At 42.2% G+C, this 15,283-nt stretch overlaps 1 protein-coding gene across 5 annotated transcripts in view; it reads right to left on the reverse strand.

Moving 5' to 3' along the window:
- Positions 1–15,283, reverse strand: part of MYO1D (myosin ID) — a 357,962-nt gene that overhangs the window by 231,316 nt on the left and 111,363 nt on the right. For all 5 annotated transcript variants that reach the window (XM_081579798.1, XM_081579799.1, XM_081579802.1 and 2 more), the window contains 5 exons: positions 11,605–11,721; positions 9,417–9,620; positions 7,281–7,426; positions 7,078–7,192; positions 1,256–1,426 (listed from right to left, as the gene is read on the reverse strand). In XM_081579798.1, coding sequence (XP_081435924.1) covers positions 1,256–1,426; positions 7,078–7,192; positions 7,281–7,426; positions 9,417–9,620; positions 11,605–11,721 — 753 coding nt within the window. The remainder of the gene's footprint in view (positions 1–1,255; positions 1,427–7,077; positions 7,193–7,280; positions 7,427–9,416; positions 9,621–11,604; positions 11,722–15,283) is intronic.

Consider the following 15,283-nt stretch of genomic DNA (forward strand, 5'->3'; position numbering starts at 1 on the left):
AGAATATAGATTCATTCATACTAAAAAATGGCAGTGCGTCATAGATTTACATGGAATTATGGAGGAGCAGAAACACTTGCCCCTTTCTTCATGGAAGTGAAGAAGCACAGGGCCTGTTTTTCCTTCAGCTTATGGTTGCTAGACAAGCCTGTATTTATAGGGAAGACCTGGGGATGATGGTGTGTCTTTCTTAGGACAAATATCATGGCAAACATACTATACACAAGGCACAGCACAAAGGTCTGATAACCACAACTGCCGTCAGTTATCATAGAAATATGATCTGTTTGTAACATTTTTAGAATGTGAAAAATAGGGAATTAAAAAGGACACCCATTTATTTAAGGGATGAGTTTCCTTGTAACATGAGAATTTCAACTAGAATTTCTCGTTTTCAAGAAAGTCAGATAGTCTGAAGAACTAGAGCAGAGCACACATACTATATTTTTATAACTGAAGATTACAGTAAAAAGTCAAGGACAAAAGCTATTTTCAGTGCCATAATTATCGGATGCAGGAGCAAAATTCTAGCACATGAACAAGGTCTCTGTACCTATTGGTTATAAATGACATCATGCTTTCTAAAGAATTGTGTTCATTTTTCCTATTTCTAGCAAATTGAGTAGTCTAGAGCGCCCTCTCCTGGACATTATGATTTTTATCAATCACATCATCCCACAAAGAAGGCTGAGCACCAAAAAATTAATGCTTTTGAACTGTGGTGCTGAAGAAGACTCTTGAGAGTCCCTTGGACAACAAGGAGATCAAATCGGTTGATCCTAAAGGAAATCAACCCTGACTATTCATTGAAAGGACTGATGCTGAAGCTCCAATACTTTGACCACCTGATGCGAAGGGCTGACTCATTAGAAAAGACCCTGATGCTGGGAAAGATCGAAAACAGGAGGAGAAGGGGATGACAGAAGATGATATGGTTGGATGGCATCAGTGACTCGATGGACATGAGTTTGAGCAAGCTCCGGGAGATGGCGAAGGACAGGGAAGCCTGGCGTGCTGCAGTCCATGGGGTCATAAAGAGTTGGACATGAATGAACAACAACAGCAACATCATTATCCCAATAAACCAGAGAGGCAGAACTTATCCACAGCAATAAATCATTTCAGGGATGTTTATGGCCTTTCATACTCATGTAGACATTCTTGTACCCCAACATAAAAATTCATTTGATTCTGTCAAACAATGAGGAAAATCATACGGATCAAAATGAGAGGATGTTCTCATTATACGCAGTACCTTGCGGCTGGAAAAATGACCGTGTTTGCCCAGTTTACTGTTAAGTGCTTCTAGGAACATTTCATCAGTGACTTTGCCAACGTTCATGCAGGCGTCATCTAGGATGGCAATGATCCCTTTGTGCTGCTGCTCCACCAGGTCCACGATGATCTGATTGTTGAAGTAATCAATCTGGAGGACACAGCAAAGAGCCAATCACAAATGGAATGGGGACCAGGTGCAACACCAACGCCTCCAGGTGTGTCAGGAGTTCAAGTCACTTTGATGTCACATATCTAAATCACATTTAATGAGGCTTCTCTGGTGGCTCAGATGGTAAAGAATCTGCCTGCAATGCAGGAGACCTGGGTTCAATTCCTGGGTTGGGAAGATCCCCTGGAGAAGGGAAAGGCTACCACTCCAGTATTCTTGCCTGGAGAATCCCATGGACAGAGGAGGCTGGCGGGCTGCAGTCCATGGGGTCACAAAGAGTGGGACATGACTGAGCGACTAACACTTTCAATGCTAAACTGAGTACACATTCTAACAGAAGTTTTTTAAAAGGTGTATTTATTGACTTTGTATCATAAAACATTTTGTCTTGGGAGTTCCCTGGTGGTCTAGTGGTTAGGATTTGGCACTTTTCACTGCTGTGGCCCTGGTTCAATCCCTGGTCAGGGAACTGAAATCCCACGGGCTGCACAGCTTAGTCAAGATTTTTTAAAAATCGCCTTAAATGAGCACAGTAAGTCCCCTACAAATGAACGAGTTCCATTCTCAGAGTGTGTTTGTAAGTCCAACAAAGTTAACCGAGGTACCCAGCTAACACAATCGGCTATATAGTACTGTACTGTAATAGGTTCATAATATTCTTCACATAAATAATACACACATAAAAAATGAACAAACACAAAAAATAAACATTTTTTCATCTTATAGTACAGTACCCTGAAAGTATAATAGTTCAACAGCTGGCACACAGGGGCTGGCATGAACATTTGCATTTTTAAAAGTTTGCAACTTGAAGGTTTGTATGTAGGGGACTTACTGTACAGCTCAAGGTGAAAATTATAAAGTAGGTAATGTTTCTTCCTTCACTAAGTCTTATTTTAATCCTGTCTTCATACCCTGCACCTAACCTTACTCTTCATACTCTCAATCCCTTCATCTGTTGGCTGTTAATCACAAGACCCATATTCCACTGTGCTGTGCTGAGTCACTCAGTCGTGTCCCAACTCTGTGACTCCATGGACTGTGGTCCGCCAGGCTCCTCTATCCATGGGGATTCTCCAGGCTAGAATACTGGAGTGGGTTGCCATGCCCTCCTCCAGGGGATTTTCCCAAGCCAGGGATCGAACCCAGGTCTCCCGCATTGCAGGCGGATTCTTTACCATCTGAGCCACCAGGGAAGCCCCCCTACTCCACTAGGTGCCCACAAATAACCTGGAAGTATTACTTGATACCTAACTTGATGAAGTTAAGGTGTTACACAGAAATTGCATTTTTAGTTACATGACCCTGGCTGACCAAAATGCCAGAGTGTCTCCTCCAGTTTCCCAAAAGTTAAAAAGCATATATGGATCTAACAGAGTTTTTCAGGGTACAATATAAACAATTTAATTATCAGATATAAGGATCCATAAAGGGTAAGAATCCACTTTTCATTTGCTTCCACAAGCTGAAAAAAAGTTATAAACAACTTCTGAATCTTGCTCTACTTTAAGACATACAAGGTATGTATAATAATCCTCTTCTACACCTGCTTCTTCTGATGAAAGTGCGAAAGTGTTAGTCACTCAGTCGTGTCCAACTCTTTGCAACCCCATAGACTGTAGCCCACCAGGCTCTTCTGTCCATGGAGTTTTCCAGGCAAGAATACTGGAGTGGGCTGCCATTTCTTCCTCCAGGGGATCTTCCTAACCCGGGAATCGAACCCAGGTCTGCACTGCAGGCAGATTCTTTACCGGCTGAGCCACCAGGGAAGCCCGTTTATTCTGACAGCTTGCAGCATATGTATCACCACACTCAGAGAGAAAGTACACATGGGCCTGACTCAGCAAGCTGTGCATCACGTGGAGATGGGCAGTCTGTACACTTTAATCTTGTGTGTTGATGTGTCCCAGATCATTCAGGAGGTACCTGATCTGAGAGTTGTCTCCACTACCCTCTCTAAAATTGACAGACTCACAATAGATGATTACTATGTCTCATGGATCCCTTTCAATGGTATTTAAAAATCCAAGGGCTCATGCCAGCTGTGGTTTTCAACTCCACCTCTAGTTTTCCAAGCCCTCCTCTGTATTCCATGAACTCAAAGTCTGCAAACTGGGTGGCTTTTACTTTTTTAATATTTCTCTGGTTTGTCTAAATCAGTGATACTCAATGGAGTGTGACTTCCCCCAGAACCCCTAGGGCATCTGGCAATGTCTGGAGATGTTTCTGATGGTCGTGACTAGTGGAATGCTACTGGCATCCAGTAGGAGGAGGCAGGATACTGCTAAACATCCTATGATGCACAGCACAGGCTTGGTACAAAATGTTAGTACAGAGATAGATTAGCCCTGGTCTAAGTATTTACTTTTATTGTGGGCACTTTATTACATTTCTCATCAGGGAAAAAAGTTATTTGTATCTTTGGAAAAAATATTCTTAAAATGTTCAAAAAGTAGGAACTCTATATTAATCAACATAGCTGAAATCTTAGACTTTGCAACTATGGAATTAAAGACTAAGTCTTTTGTCCTAAGGACAAAAGAATTAAGTTTCCCAAATTCCAGCTGGCTATCTACAAGTAATTAGTCTTTGCTGAAGAGTCCAGTAGCTTTTGTTTCACAATTTAATGCTGCTTTAAGCACTGCCTAAAATTGTGGTTTTCAAATCAGGTTCTTCCAGCAACCTGGCATTCCTAAGAGGTCTCTTAGGGGATGCAGGAGACAAAGAGATGGGATGGAGTTTTTACTTTTTATTTACTTTAAATTAATCTGTATTGGAGTATAGTTGATTTACAATGTTGTGTTAGTTTCTGCTGTACAGCAAAGTGAATCAGTTGGATGTGGGTTAGTCGCTCAGTTGTGTGTGACTCTTTGCAACCCCATGGACTGTAGCCCGCTATGCTCCTCAGTCCATGGAATTCTCCAGGCAAGAATAAATACTGGAGTGGGTTGCCATGACCTTCTCCAGGGGATCTTCCCAACCCAGGGATTGATGCGTCTCTTATGTCTCCTGTTTTGGCAGCCGGGTTCTTTACCACTAGTACCACATGGGAAGCCAAAGTAAATCAGTTACATATATACATATGTTCACTCATTTTTAGATTCTTTTCCCATATAGATCATTACAGAGTACTGAATAGAGTTCCCTGTGCCATACAGTAGGTCCTTATTAGTTATCTGTTTTATATACAGTAGTGTTTGTGGTGCTAGAGAAGATTCTTGAAAGTCCCTTGGACTGCAAGGAGATCAAACCAGTCAATCCTAAAGGAAATCAACCCTGAATATTCACTGGAAGGACTGATGCTAAAGCTCCAATACTTTGGCCGCTTGATGTGAAGAGCCAACTCATTAGAAAAGACACTGACGCTGGGAAAGATTGAGGGCAGGGGGAGAAGAGGGCAACAAAGAATGAGATGGTTGGATGGTATCACCAAATCAATGAACATGAGTTTGAGAAGACTCCAGGAGAGAGTGAAAGACAGGGAAGCCTGATGTGCTGCAGTGCAAAGAGTTGGACACGACTTATCAACTTAACAACAACAACAAATGTGTCTATGTCAATAGTTTGGGGTTTTTAAAGGAAATACTTGCCCAGAATAGGGATTCTAATTTGCGCCTTTGGCCTGTCCTCAGTAACTGTTACCCTTGAGAGTCTTCTGCTTCCTCTAGGACATATCTCTCTTGGTTTATTTCACTAAGAATTGTTTTAAAGGGCTTTTTTCTCCCTTTTCATATGTTTGGGATAGCCTCCTGCCATTGTTGACTTTTCCCTTTATCAACTATGCCTGTGGAATTTGATGTTCTGATTGTTAAAGGATATTTTTGACCAGTTATCTCTGAACCACATCTGAATAACAAGTTTTATGATTAAATTTGTTATAAAAACCTAAATCCCAGTTACACAACAGATTCATTCTATGAAAGTTGCATATTAACTTAATTAAATTACATGTTAAATATGTGATGAGAATTCACTCTTTAATTCAAAACTGTAGGCAATCCTGTTGGAAAGTAATAATACACCCTTGGTTTATTTATAAGTAGGTAATATTTATACTAATATATTTGAACAAAATTTTTTATGGTATTCTAATATATAACACAATGGAAGGCAAAGAAGCAATTTAAAGCAGGAAAGCTAGTTATTATACCGTATATATACATATATAAGATATATAACATGTAATTATATATAATATATATGTATGTTTCCAGTATCTACTTTTCCTGAATCAGAGGAGATAGAAAGTAAAAAGGTGGGAAGGAATATAAAAGTAATTTAAATACAGCATTTCAAATAGGCTTTTAACTGCTTACACTGAGTATGAGAAAACAAATATGGACTTCATTGTCTATACTTGGCAAAAGGATAAACACAGAAATAAAAGGAAACGCAGAAGTTTTTGAATTTTTTAAATCTGTTCTCAAAATTGTTTAATAATAAAAATTTCAAAAGAAAATTACAAGGTCCCATTTCTATCATGAGCAGGAAGTCTAACGGTCATGGTTTTAGCTGTGAACTGTGGGATTGTACCCTGCATCAATCAAACTGTCTGCCTACATCTTATCAGACTAGTGACAAATACCAAGTTCACACAGAGCCGTGAGGAGAGAGGGGGAAACTGTCGTGCGACACAACGGAGACTAAACGGAAATCAAATTATCACAGCTGTTTTCATGCACTGGTTTCAGGGAATATGAACTTCATTGACCAAAGACAACAAAGTGCCACTGAGTTTACAAAGTAGAGGAAGAAAAAAGAGGAATAAGAGCAAAAAAAAAAAAAGAAAGAAGGAAGGAGAAGAAACTCTACTAGGAAGCCAAGTTCTGTCCATCGAAGGCAAAAGCTGCTGCTATGAATAACTTATAAAGGATGCTAAAGTCAGACAGACAGATGTGAATCAAAAAGCCATGTGTTCTTATGGTATAGCACAGACAACTGGATTCAATATTCTATGATAAACCACAGTGGGAAAGGATTTAAAAAATATGTATATATATGTATAACTGAATCACTTTGCTCTATAGCAGAAATTAACACAACACTGTAAATCAACTAACTTCAATGTAAAATATTTTTTATTTTCTTTTATATCTATATAAGATGATGAATATTCATTAAACTCATTGTGGTAATCATTTCATGACGTGCGTTAAGTCAAATTGCTATGCTGTACAATTTAAATTCACACAGTGCATGCGAGCGTGCTCAGTAGCTAAGCTGTGTCTGACTCTTTGTGACCCCATGGACTGTAGCCCGCCAGGCTCCTCTGGCCCTGAAATTTTCCAGGCAAGAATACTGGAGTGGGTTGACATTTTCTCCTCCAAAACTTATACAGTGCTATATGTCAATTATACCTCAATAAAATTAGAAAGAAAAAACAAAACAAAACAAAAAACCTATGGGGTATCAGCTATCAGGTGAACATAAGTTTACTGATTTTAATTCAGCCTTTTCTGGGTCCCAAACAGAGAGTTGATCAAATTAGAGAAACCCCACCTGTCAACTCTGAAAATGAATTGTATGTACATACCCCAAAAGGAAAACTAAGGGTGCTGTGTTTCAAGCACCCAAAGAGATCAGCAGACCCCTAGGATGCTAGAAGTTGGCTTTATCATGAATCCACTCACGTGCTTCCAGGGTATCCCTTCCCGCTGGTACTCCTCCTGTTCTTGCTTCAGGACCAGCTGAATAAACAGCTGCTGGAGCTTCTCATTGCAGTAGTTGATGCAGAATTGCTCAAAGCTGCAAGAAAAGGAATCAACGAGGCTCAAACAAATTAAAAACAACCAACAACAAAACAATAGGGTTCTTAGTATCTTCTCCGGTTTACCTGTTGTTGTCGAAGATTTCAAAGCCATAGATATCCAAGACACCAATAACAGTGTTCTTCCCATGGATGGTAGTGTCTGAGTTCTTGACCTCAATAATATCATTGATGCGGGAAACAATCCAACAGAAAAGGCGCTCATATATGGCCTGTGATGAAAATGACCTCGTAAATTCTTGCACACTGGAAATGAGTCCTCTGTTTGGATTTTTTAAAAATTTTATTCATTTATTTATTTTGACTGTTCTGGCTCTTTGTTGCTGTGTGGGCTTCTCTCTAGTTGCAAGGAATGGGGGCTAGTTTTTGCTGAGATGTGTGGGTTTCTCACTGCAGAGCCCCCCTGCCCTGCCCCCCACCACCTCATCATGGCACAAGGGCTCTAGGGCGCATGGGTTTCAGTAGTTGAGGCATGTGAGCTCAACAGTTGCAGCTTCCAGGCTCTAGAGAACAGGCTCTATAGTTGTGGCACACTAGCCCAGCTGCTCCATGGCATCTGGGATCCTCCCGGACCAGGGATCAAACCCACGTCTTCTGTAATGGCAGGTGGAGTCTTATCCACTGTGCCGCTAGGGAAGCCCTGGATCTGTGATAAGTTTTAAACTCCTATTGACCTCCTCCTTACCATTTAGCATAGCTATTAATCCTCTAAGCTGAAAAATGAGAAATGCAGATCATTTTCTAAAAAATTACATGGTGTTTGCATGATGTTTGGATGGTGGTTATTATTGGTCACTATGTGAGTTATATTTCAACAAAATTCCTTAGGTGTGTTTCTGTGACCTGGTAATACCAATAATTTGCTTACTATCTCGTATAAGTCACTTTGTTGCTTTATTTTAATCTCATCAACTATAAAAAGCAGAGAACCAACGAGTTCTATATTCTATGGGTTCTAAATACACAAACATTGATTCATAATGCTAAATAAAGATCTAAGCCAAAAGGACAGCATTTCAAATTCCTTGAGGTTCAAATACAGATTCAATGCCCAAGAACACACACACCAACACATAAGGACAAAGGCACCACACACTCGCACACATTCATATCCTGATACAAATGTATCCTGCAATGTCACATCTGCAGAAAGTCCTTCCTTAACACGTCCCTCCAGATACCAGCTCTCTTCACCTATACACATCCATACACATGACCTCCACTCTTCACCTCCTCTTCCAGCCACTCCAGTCTTCCTTTTCTCTCATGAGTCCACTGAAATTGCTCATCAAGGACCCCAAGTACTTCTCTATGGACACTTTCTCGTACCTCCAAGTGGACATCTTACCTGGATACTCAGCAGCACTCAACCCAGTTTCCCACTCTTGCCTTGAAACTTTCTGCCCTCTGATTCATGACATCACACTGTCTTAATTTGCCGCTTATTTCACCGGCTGTTCCATCTTGGTGACGTTTAGTAGGTCTTCTCTTGTGGTTGTTCAGTCACTAAGTTGTGTCCAACTCTGCGACCCCATGGACTGCAGCACGCCAGGCTCCTCTGGGCTCCACTATCTCCCAAGTTTGCTCAAATTCATGTCTATTGGGTCAGTGATGCTATCTAACCACCTCCTCCTCTACCTGACCTCTAAAAGCTGGAGTTCCTCCTGATCCTCTTCTCTTCTCTCCCTATCTCCTCTTTTCTGGGTCATTTCATACGACAATAAAGAACAGTGATATGATGTTTCCCCCCAAATGTACCTTCTGAACGCAAGCTCTCCTCTGAGCTCCAGGCTCCTGTGCCTGACTGCCTACCTGACAGCACTCTTGGATGTCTCACGGCCATCTCAAACTTTTGTCTTGTCTGGACTGCTGATCTTCCCATCTCCCCCAAACTGTTCCTTCTTGTTGTTTAGTTGCTAAGCCATGTGCAACTCTTCTGCACCTCTGTGGACTGTAGCCCACCAGGCTCCTCTGCCCGTGGGATTTCCCAGGCAAGAATACTGGAGTGGGTTGCCATTTCCTTCTCCAGGGGATCTTCCCCACCCAGGGATTGAACCCGCGTTTCCTGCTTGGCAGGCGGATTCTTCATGCTGAGCCACCCTACTTCTAACCATGAATAACTAGAAACAGAAACTTAGGGATTCGTTAGAAATTTTGGCACCAGCACCCTCACAAGGCCACAGGATGCGGTTAAGATCCTACCTTGGCGAAGGCATCCCTCCCGTAGCTGGCTTCCTGCTCCGTGTGCTGCTTGTCGATGACATCGCGGCCCGTAGCCACCGTCCGGTAAAGGAGGGCTTTCTCAACCATGTCCGTCTTGGTGGACAGCAATTCCGCGATGATAGATACAAGCTTGCCATCTTCAATCAGAGTGGTGTCACCATCCACTACAAACTTTAAATTTCCCTGTATCAGAAGAGAAAAACCAAGACACACCATTTCCAATGAGATTCTGAGAAACGATGTCAGGGACAGATTTGCCAGTGTAAGAGAATTCCCAGGGACCTTGTCTATAGCACCTATCTTCCTAAATACATTAATATCTCAACACATAAAAATCGAGTGCTTCATCCATTTTGTCCTTCTCCAGACACTCATCTGTCTTTCAATTTTCAGTTATGTTTTTGATGGATGGAAATTTTATATTTTTATGTAGTCATGTCTATGAGTCATTTGCTTCAGGGTTTCTCTTTCTTTGGTGTCATGCTTAGATCATTCCAACTCTGAAGATTATGAATATTTAATAGATTTTTCTATTCCTTTTACAGTTTTTTCCCTCATATTTAAGCATTGAGTCCAGCTAGAAGGTATGTCAGCACATGGTATAAAGTAAGAATCTAACTTTATTTTTTCAGATGATTACTTGCTCCAACATCATTCACTGAATAGTCTAAGCTTTTCCTCGTGATTTGAAATATAACCTTTATTACACATTAATTTCCACCAATTTTTTGAGTCTATTTATATTCTACTCATTCAAGAAACAATAAATACATATTAGCCAGCTACCAAGTGTCCAGCACATGAACTAATCTGTTGATTAATCTGGTGCTGAACTTATGCAGCAAGTTTTAAAGCACTGTGGCTTTTACTATCATTTTAAACTGTTGGAATTAGACATGTCTCTTTCCCCCAGCTCCCCCTACCCTACTATTCTTCTTTAACACATTTTTTTCACTTTTATTACATGTTTATTGTTCTAGTAAATTCTACAATCATTATGTCAACTGAAAAAAATATTCTTCTTTGGATATTGAAGCATTATTGTCACACTATATTTATAAACTAGTTGAAACAATGAAATAATTTAGAATGTTAAAGTCTTCCTAGTCAGAAACATTTATTTAAGAGACTGTTAACATGCGGCCATATAATATTTTTCACATAGGTCCTGAGCATTTCTTTTTTTGTTGGGGCGGGGCCTGCACCGGGTCTCTGTTGTCGCATGTGGGCTTTCTCTAGTTGCAGGAAGCGGCGGCTACTCTTTGTTGCGGGGTGCATGCTTCTCACTGCAGTGGCTTCTCTTATTGGGGAGCACGGGCTCTGGAACGTGGCCTCAGTACTTGTGGTGCATGAGCTTAGGTGCTCCGCACATCTGGGATTTTCCTGGACCAGGGATGGAACCCATGTCCCCCTACACTGGCAGGCAGATTCTGGACCACCAGGGAAGTCCCAGGTCCTGTGCATTTCTGATTCCCTTAGGGTTAATCTCTCCACAGGAAAGTGAAAAGTCATTTTTATTCCAGATTTGTATTCATGTTGTCGCTCATTTACCACCAGGTTACACATTCATTATGTTTTCAAGATCTCTAATAAATACAGACAGTAATGAAAAGACTCCAACTGACAGTTCTTTACTTCTAAGTTTAGTGTGATGTGTGGAAAATAACTTGCGCCGAAGTGGGCCAGAGTGGTCCATGGTACTAGCTGCAATGAACTGGCTGTGCTTTCTGGGGGGTGGGGTGGGGGGGTACTTTTAAGCCAGTCATTCATTTCCAATCTATAAAATGAGACAATAAAAATCTAGTTCTGGAAATCTGTGATTCTGAATCAAATGCCATTAGAAGTTTACTCTGTTCAAAAGATTTTAGCTTATTCCATGGGTGGTCACATCACTGCTGAATTCTTTTACCTTTGAAAATAACCAGTCCAAAGTCTAACATACCAAGAAGGCAGTGAACGAAAGCCACAGTCTCAAAACCTACAGTGGCTTGGAAAATCCTTCATACTATTATAAAATGATGGAGGAAACTACAGATACAGTAATTTCTTCAACACGTCAGAGAAATTTTCTTTACATAAATTACTTTTTTACAAAACCCCAAACCTTCTGAAAGAACATCCGAGCTCCACAGGGAGGCGATAACTTCTGAAAGGCGTCCCCACTCACCAAGTGAAGAATAGCAGCCAAGATTTTATAGGCTGTTTGAATCTCCTCAGGCTTGAAGCCAGTTACTTTCATGGCATCGGCTACTACTTTGAATTCTGCAGCATCATTGATAGACGACTGGGAATGAAAACAGGAAACTGAGGTCACAGACATTTCATTTGAACATTAACATACAAAACCATGAGACTAAATTCAAGTGTAGCCAAGGTCTTGATGCTTTTGGAGTAAGTCATTGAAAGGATGGGGAGTATCCAGAGAAAATAAAATGATTTCAGGGGTAGCGATATAATGCACACCTGCAAGGCCCACTTGTGTGTGAGAGCTGCCATCTCTCATAATAAGCACCAGGCACCTTTCTGGAAGCTTCAGTGAAGGAGCAAGTCCTGAGTTGGCTCAGAGAAGCTCTGGGATGAGTGGAGGAAGTGGCATGAGATGTGAGGCCACAAACGGAAACTCTGACTGAAGGAGTCTCCGAGACACATGCCTAGTTATTGTCATCTGTGGCTTTTGGTTCCACAATTAGTCTTGTCCAGGCTGGGAACAACGCTCCACGCTGGTATGGTCGGGCTTCCTACTTCAAAGGTAAGGAAGAACACTCCCCACTCCACCCCCAAAAGCCAAGTGGCCTGCCTCGATCATTCGGCTAGCTGGGAAACGCTCTGGGAATATGACCTCGGTTTTTCAAGCATTCTGTAAACATTCAGTATGTCAGAGATTCTCGCTGTACAAGAGGGTTCCTGTAGAAGGAATGTTTATATCTGTCCCCTGAGTTTCCTGGGGGGTTCCCAGGTGGTGCTAGTGGTAAAGAACCCACCTGCTAATGCAGGAGACATAAGAGACATGGGTTCGATCCCTGGGTTGGGAAGATCCCCTGGAGGAGGGCATGGCAACCTACTCCAGTATTCTTGCCTAGAGAATCCCATGGATGGAGGAGCTTGGTGGGCTACAGTCCACGGGGCCACAAAGAGTCGGACATGACTGAAAGGACTTAGCCACACACAAGCCGCTACGTGAGCATCTTGAGTACCTCACACCCCAGTTTATATGTTGAAATCTTAACCTTCAAAGTGATGGTGTTAGAAGATGGGGCCTCTGGGAGGTGATCAGGTCTTGGAAATGAAGCCCTCATGTTGGGATGGGTACTCTTATAAAAGAGACCCCAGAGGTCTGTCAGTGACAAACTGGTGCTTGCCGACATTACTTTGCCAACAAAGGTCCGTCTAGTCAAGGCTATGGTTTTTCCGGTAGCCATGTATGGATGTGAGAGTTGGGACGGTGAAGAAAACTGAGCGCCGAAGAATTGATGCTTCTGAACTGTGGTGTTGGAGAAGACTCTTGAGAGTCCCTTGGACTGCAAGGACATCCAACCAGTCCATCCTAAAGGAGATCAGTCCTGGGTGTTCATTGGAAGGACTGATGTTGAAGCTGAAACTCCAATACCTTGGCCGCCTCATGTGAAGAGTTGACTCATTTGAAAAGACCCTGATGCTGGGAAAGATTGAGGGCAGGAAGAGAAGGGGACGACAGAGGATGAGATGGTTGGATGGCATCACCGACTCAATGGACATGAGTTTGGGTGGACTCCGGGAGTTGGTGATGGACAGGGAGGCCTGGTGTGTTGCAGTTCATGGGGTCACAAAGAGTTGGACACGACTGAGCAACTGAACTGAACTGAACTGAAGGGCTTTTGCCATCTGCCTCTGTGGGGACTGAATCCTGTTCTGCTGCAGCTGTTGACCTCTGCCATGCCCTGAAGGGAGTTCAGGGTGGACAACAGGGATGGGGCACTTTGTGCTCCAGGGAAACTTGTGGAATAGGTCTTTAGATAGTTATTTTCAGGAGCTGATTTCATGATCCCAATCCTTGCATCTCCTCACATCAAAGAGAAGCACTAAAACCCTTCTTGGTGACATCAGCTCCTCCAGACTATTGACCTTCCCCCACTTTCTCTTTGGAGCAGCTTCTCAGAGCTATCTCCTGGGATGCAGTCCTCATTTTGCCCAAATAAAACTTAACCCGCAACTCTCACATTGTGCATCTTTTTAAGTTGACAGATCCCTGGTCCTTTTGCCCTGTGAGGACATGGCAAGAAGGCACCACCCTTGAACCACAAAGTGGACACTGACTTGCTGGTGCCTTGATCTTGGGCTCCCCAGCCTCTAGAATTATGAGAAATCAACTTTTCTCATATGTTTATTGTGTTATTGTTGTAGCAACCCAACTAGACTAAGACAGGGGTTCAAAGTCTAATTGCTTGCCTTGATCTGTAGCCCTCACATTGGAAATACAAGGGTGTCAATAAAATTCACAGTAAAGCAATGGTAACTGCCCATCTCAGGAGTTTTCCCAAAGCAGTGGCTGTGGAGAGCCTTATCTTTCCTCGGTGAGTTTCTGCCCTGGCTGGGACACAGAGATCTGGCCTGATGCCCACCTGCTGAGGAATATCAGAGGAAGGGTCCCCTCTGCCTGATGAGGATGTGTTCCTTTAATTCCAGGACACAACCAGGCAAACTCTTCCCCCTTCCAGCTCTCTGAGTAAGATGCTTAACTCTGTTGAGGCTCAATTTCCTCATGGGTACAAAGGACATAATGATACCTTTCTTACATGGTTGTTGGAGAAGGAAGTGAGAGTTTACATAAAGCAACTCCCTTTATATTTGGGTCTTGCCTTCAATCTTTCCCAAGACCCTGACGCTGGGAAAGATTGAAGACAAAAGCAGAAGAGGATGGCAGAAAATGAGATAGTCAGGTAGCATCACCGACTCAGCAGACATGAATTTGAAAAACTCCAGGACATAGTGAAGGACACTGAAGCCTGGCATGCTGCAGTCCACGGGGTTGCAAAGAGTCAGACACAACTTAGCAACTGAATGACAACGACAGTTCCTAGCACATAAAAAGCACCCAACTATCAGATTATCATCATCAAAAGCTGCAACAGTGTTGAAATTGCAGAGAAAGAGAGTCTACACGTCCTACTGAGGGGAACTGTCGGCTGCTTACCTAAGGGGCATTTTCCAGCCCTACTTCTTTCCTACTGATGAAACTCTGATTTGTTCACCCCTCTCCAAGCGCACATGTTCTTCAGGACTGGTTTCCCCTCGCCTTAGGAGGTAAACCTTCATTGGTCTAAACTGATCACAGGGATCTTTCTCCCCTAACCAAGTGATTGGTCAGTCATGGGCATGAGAAGCCATTCTGGCCCATAAGACATGAGGCTTCCCTAGCTTATCAAGGGTTATGGCCAGGAGCATTTTCTCTGCCTGTGACTGCTGGAACTGCCACTGCCATTTTGGGACCATGAGGAAAATCAACCTAAGCAGACCAGCCAAATCCAGTGAGGATGGCAAATTTGTAAGTTGGAGAAACAAGCAAGCATCTGGGTCTCTTATCGACATTGTTAAGGCACTGAATTAACCAACTCTGGAACTGCCCCATCCTAGGGCTTCTTGTTATGATATGATCAAGTTCCTTATTGTTTTTGGAGACTTTTAATTGGGTCTTACCTGTAACCCACAGTATCTTAATTGTACATGAATCCTACATTTTAGGATGGCTAAGTTATGAAACATAGAGAGCAATACTTCATAGTTATTAAAACTGTTCTATTAATTTCTATTTGTTTAGATGGAAAGATATTAATGACTATAATTTAATAAAAGGTTTATTTAATTAGGAT

Source organism: Giraffa tippelskirchi, chromosome 3 (genome assembly GCF_054371585.1).
Source record: "Giraffa tippelskirchi isolate mGirTip1 chromosome 3, T2T-mGirTip1v1.2.pri, whole genome shotgun sequence".
In the NCBI taxonomy this organism is placed as follows: domain Eukaryota; kingdom Metazoa; phylum Chordata; class Mammalia; order Artiodactyla; family Giraffidae; genus Giraffa; species Giraffa tippelskirchi.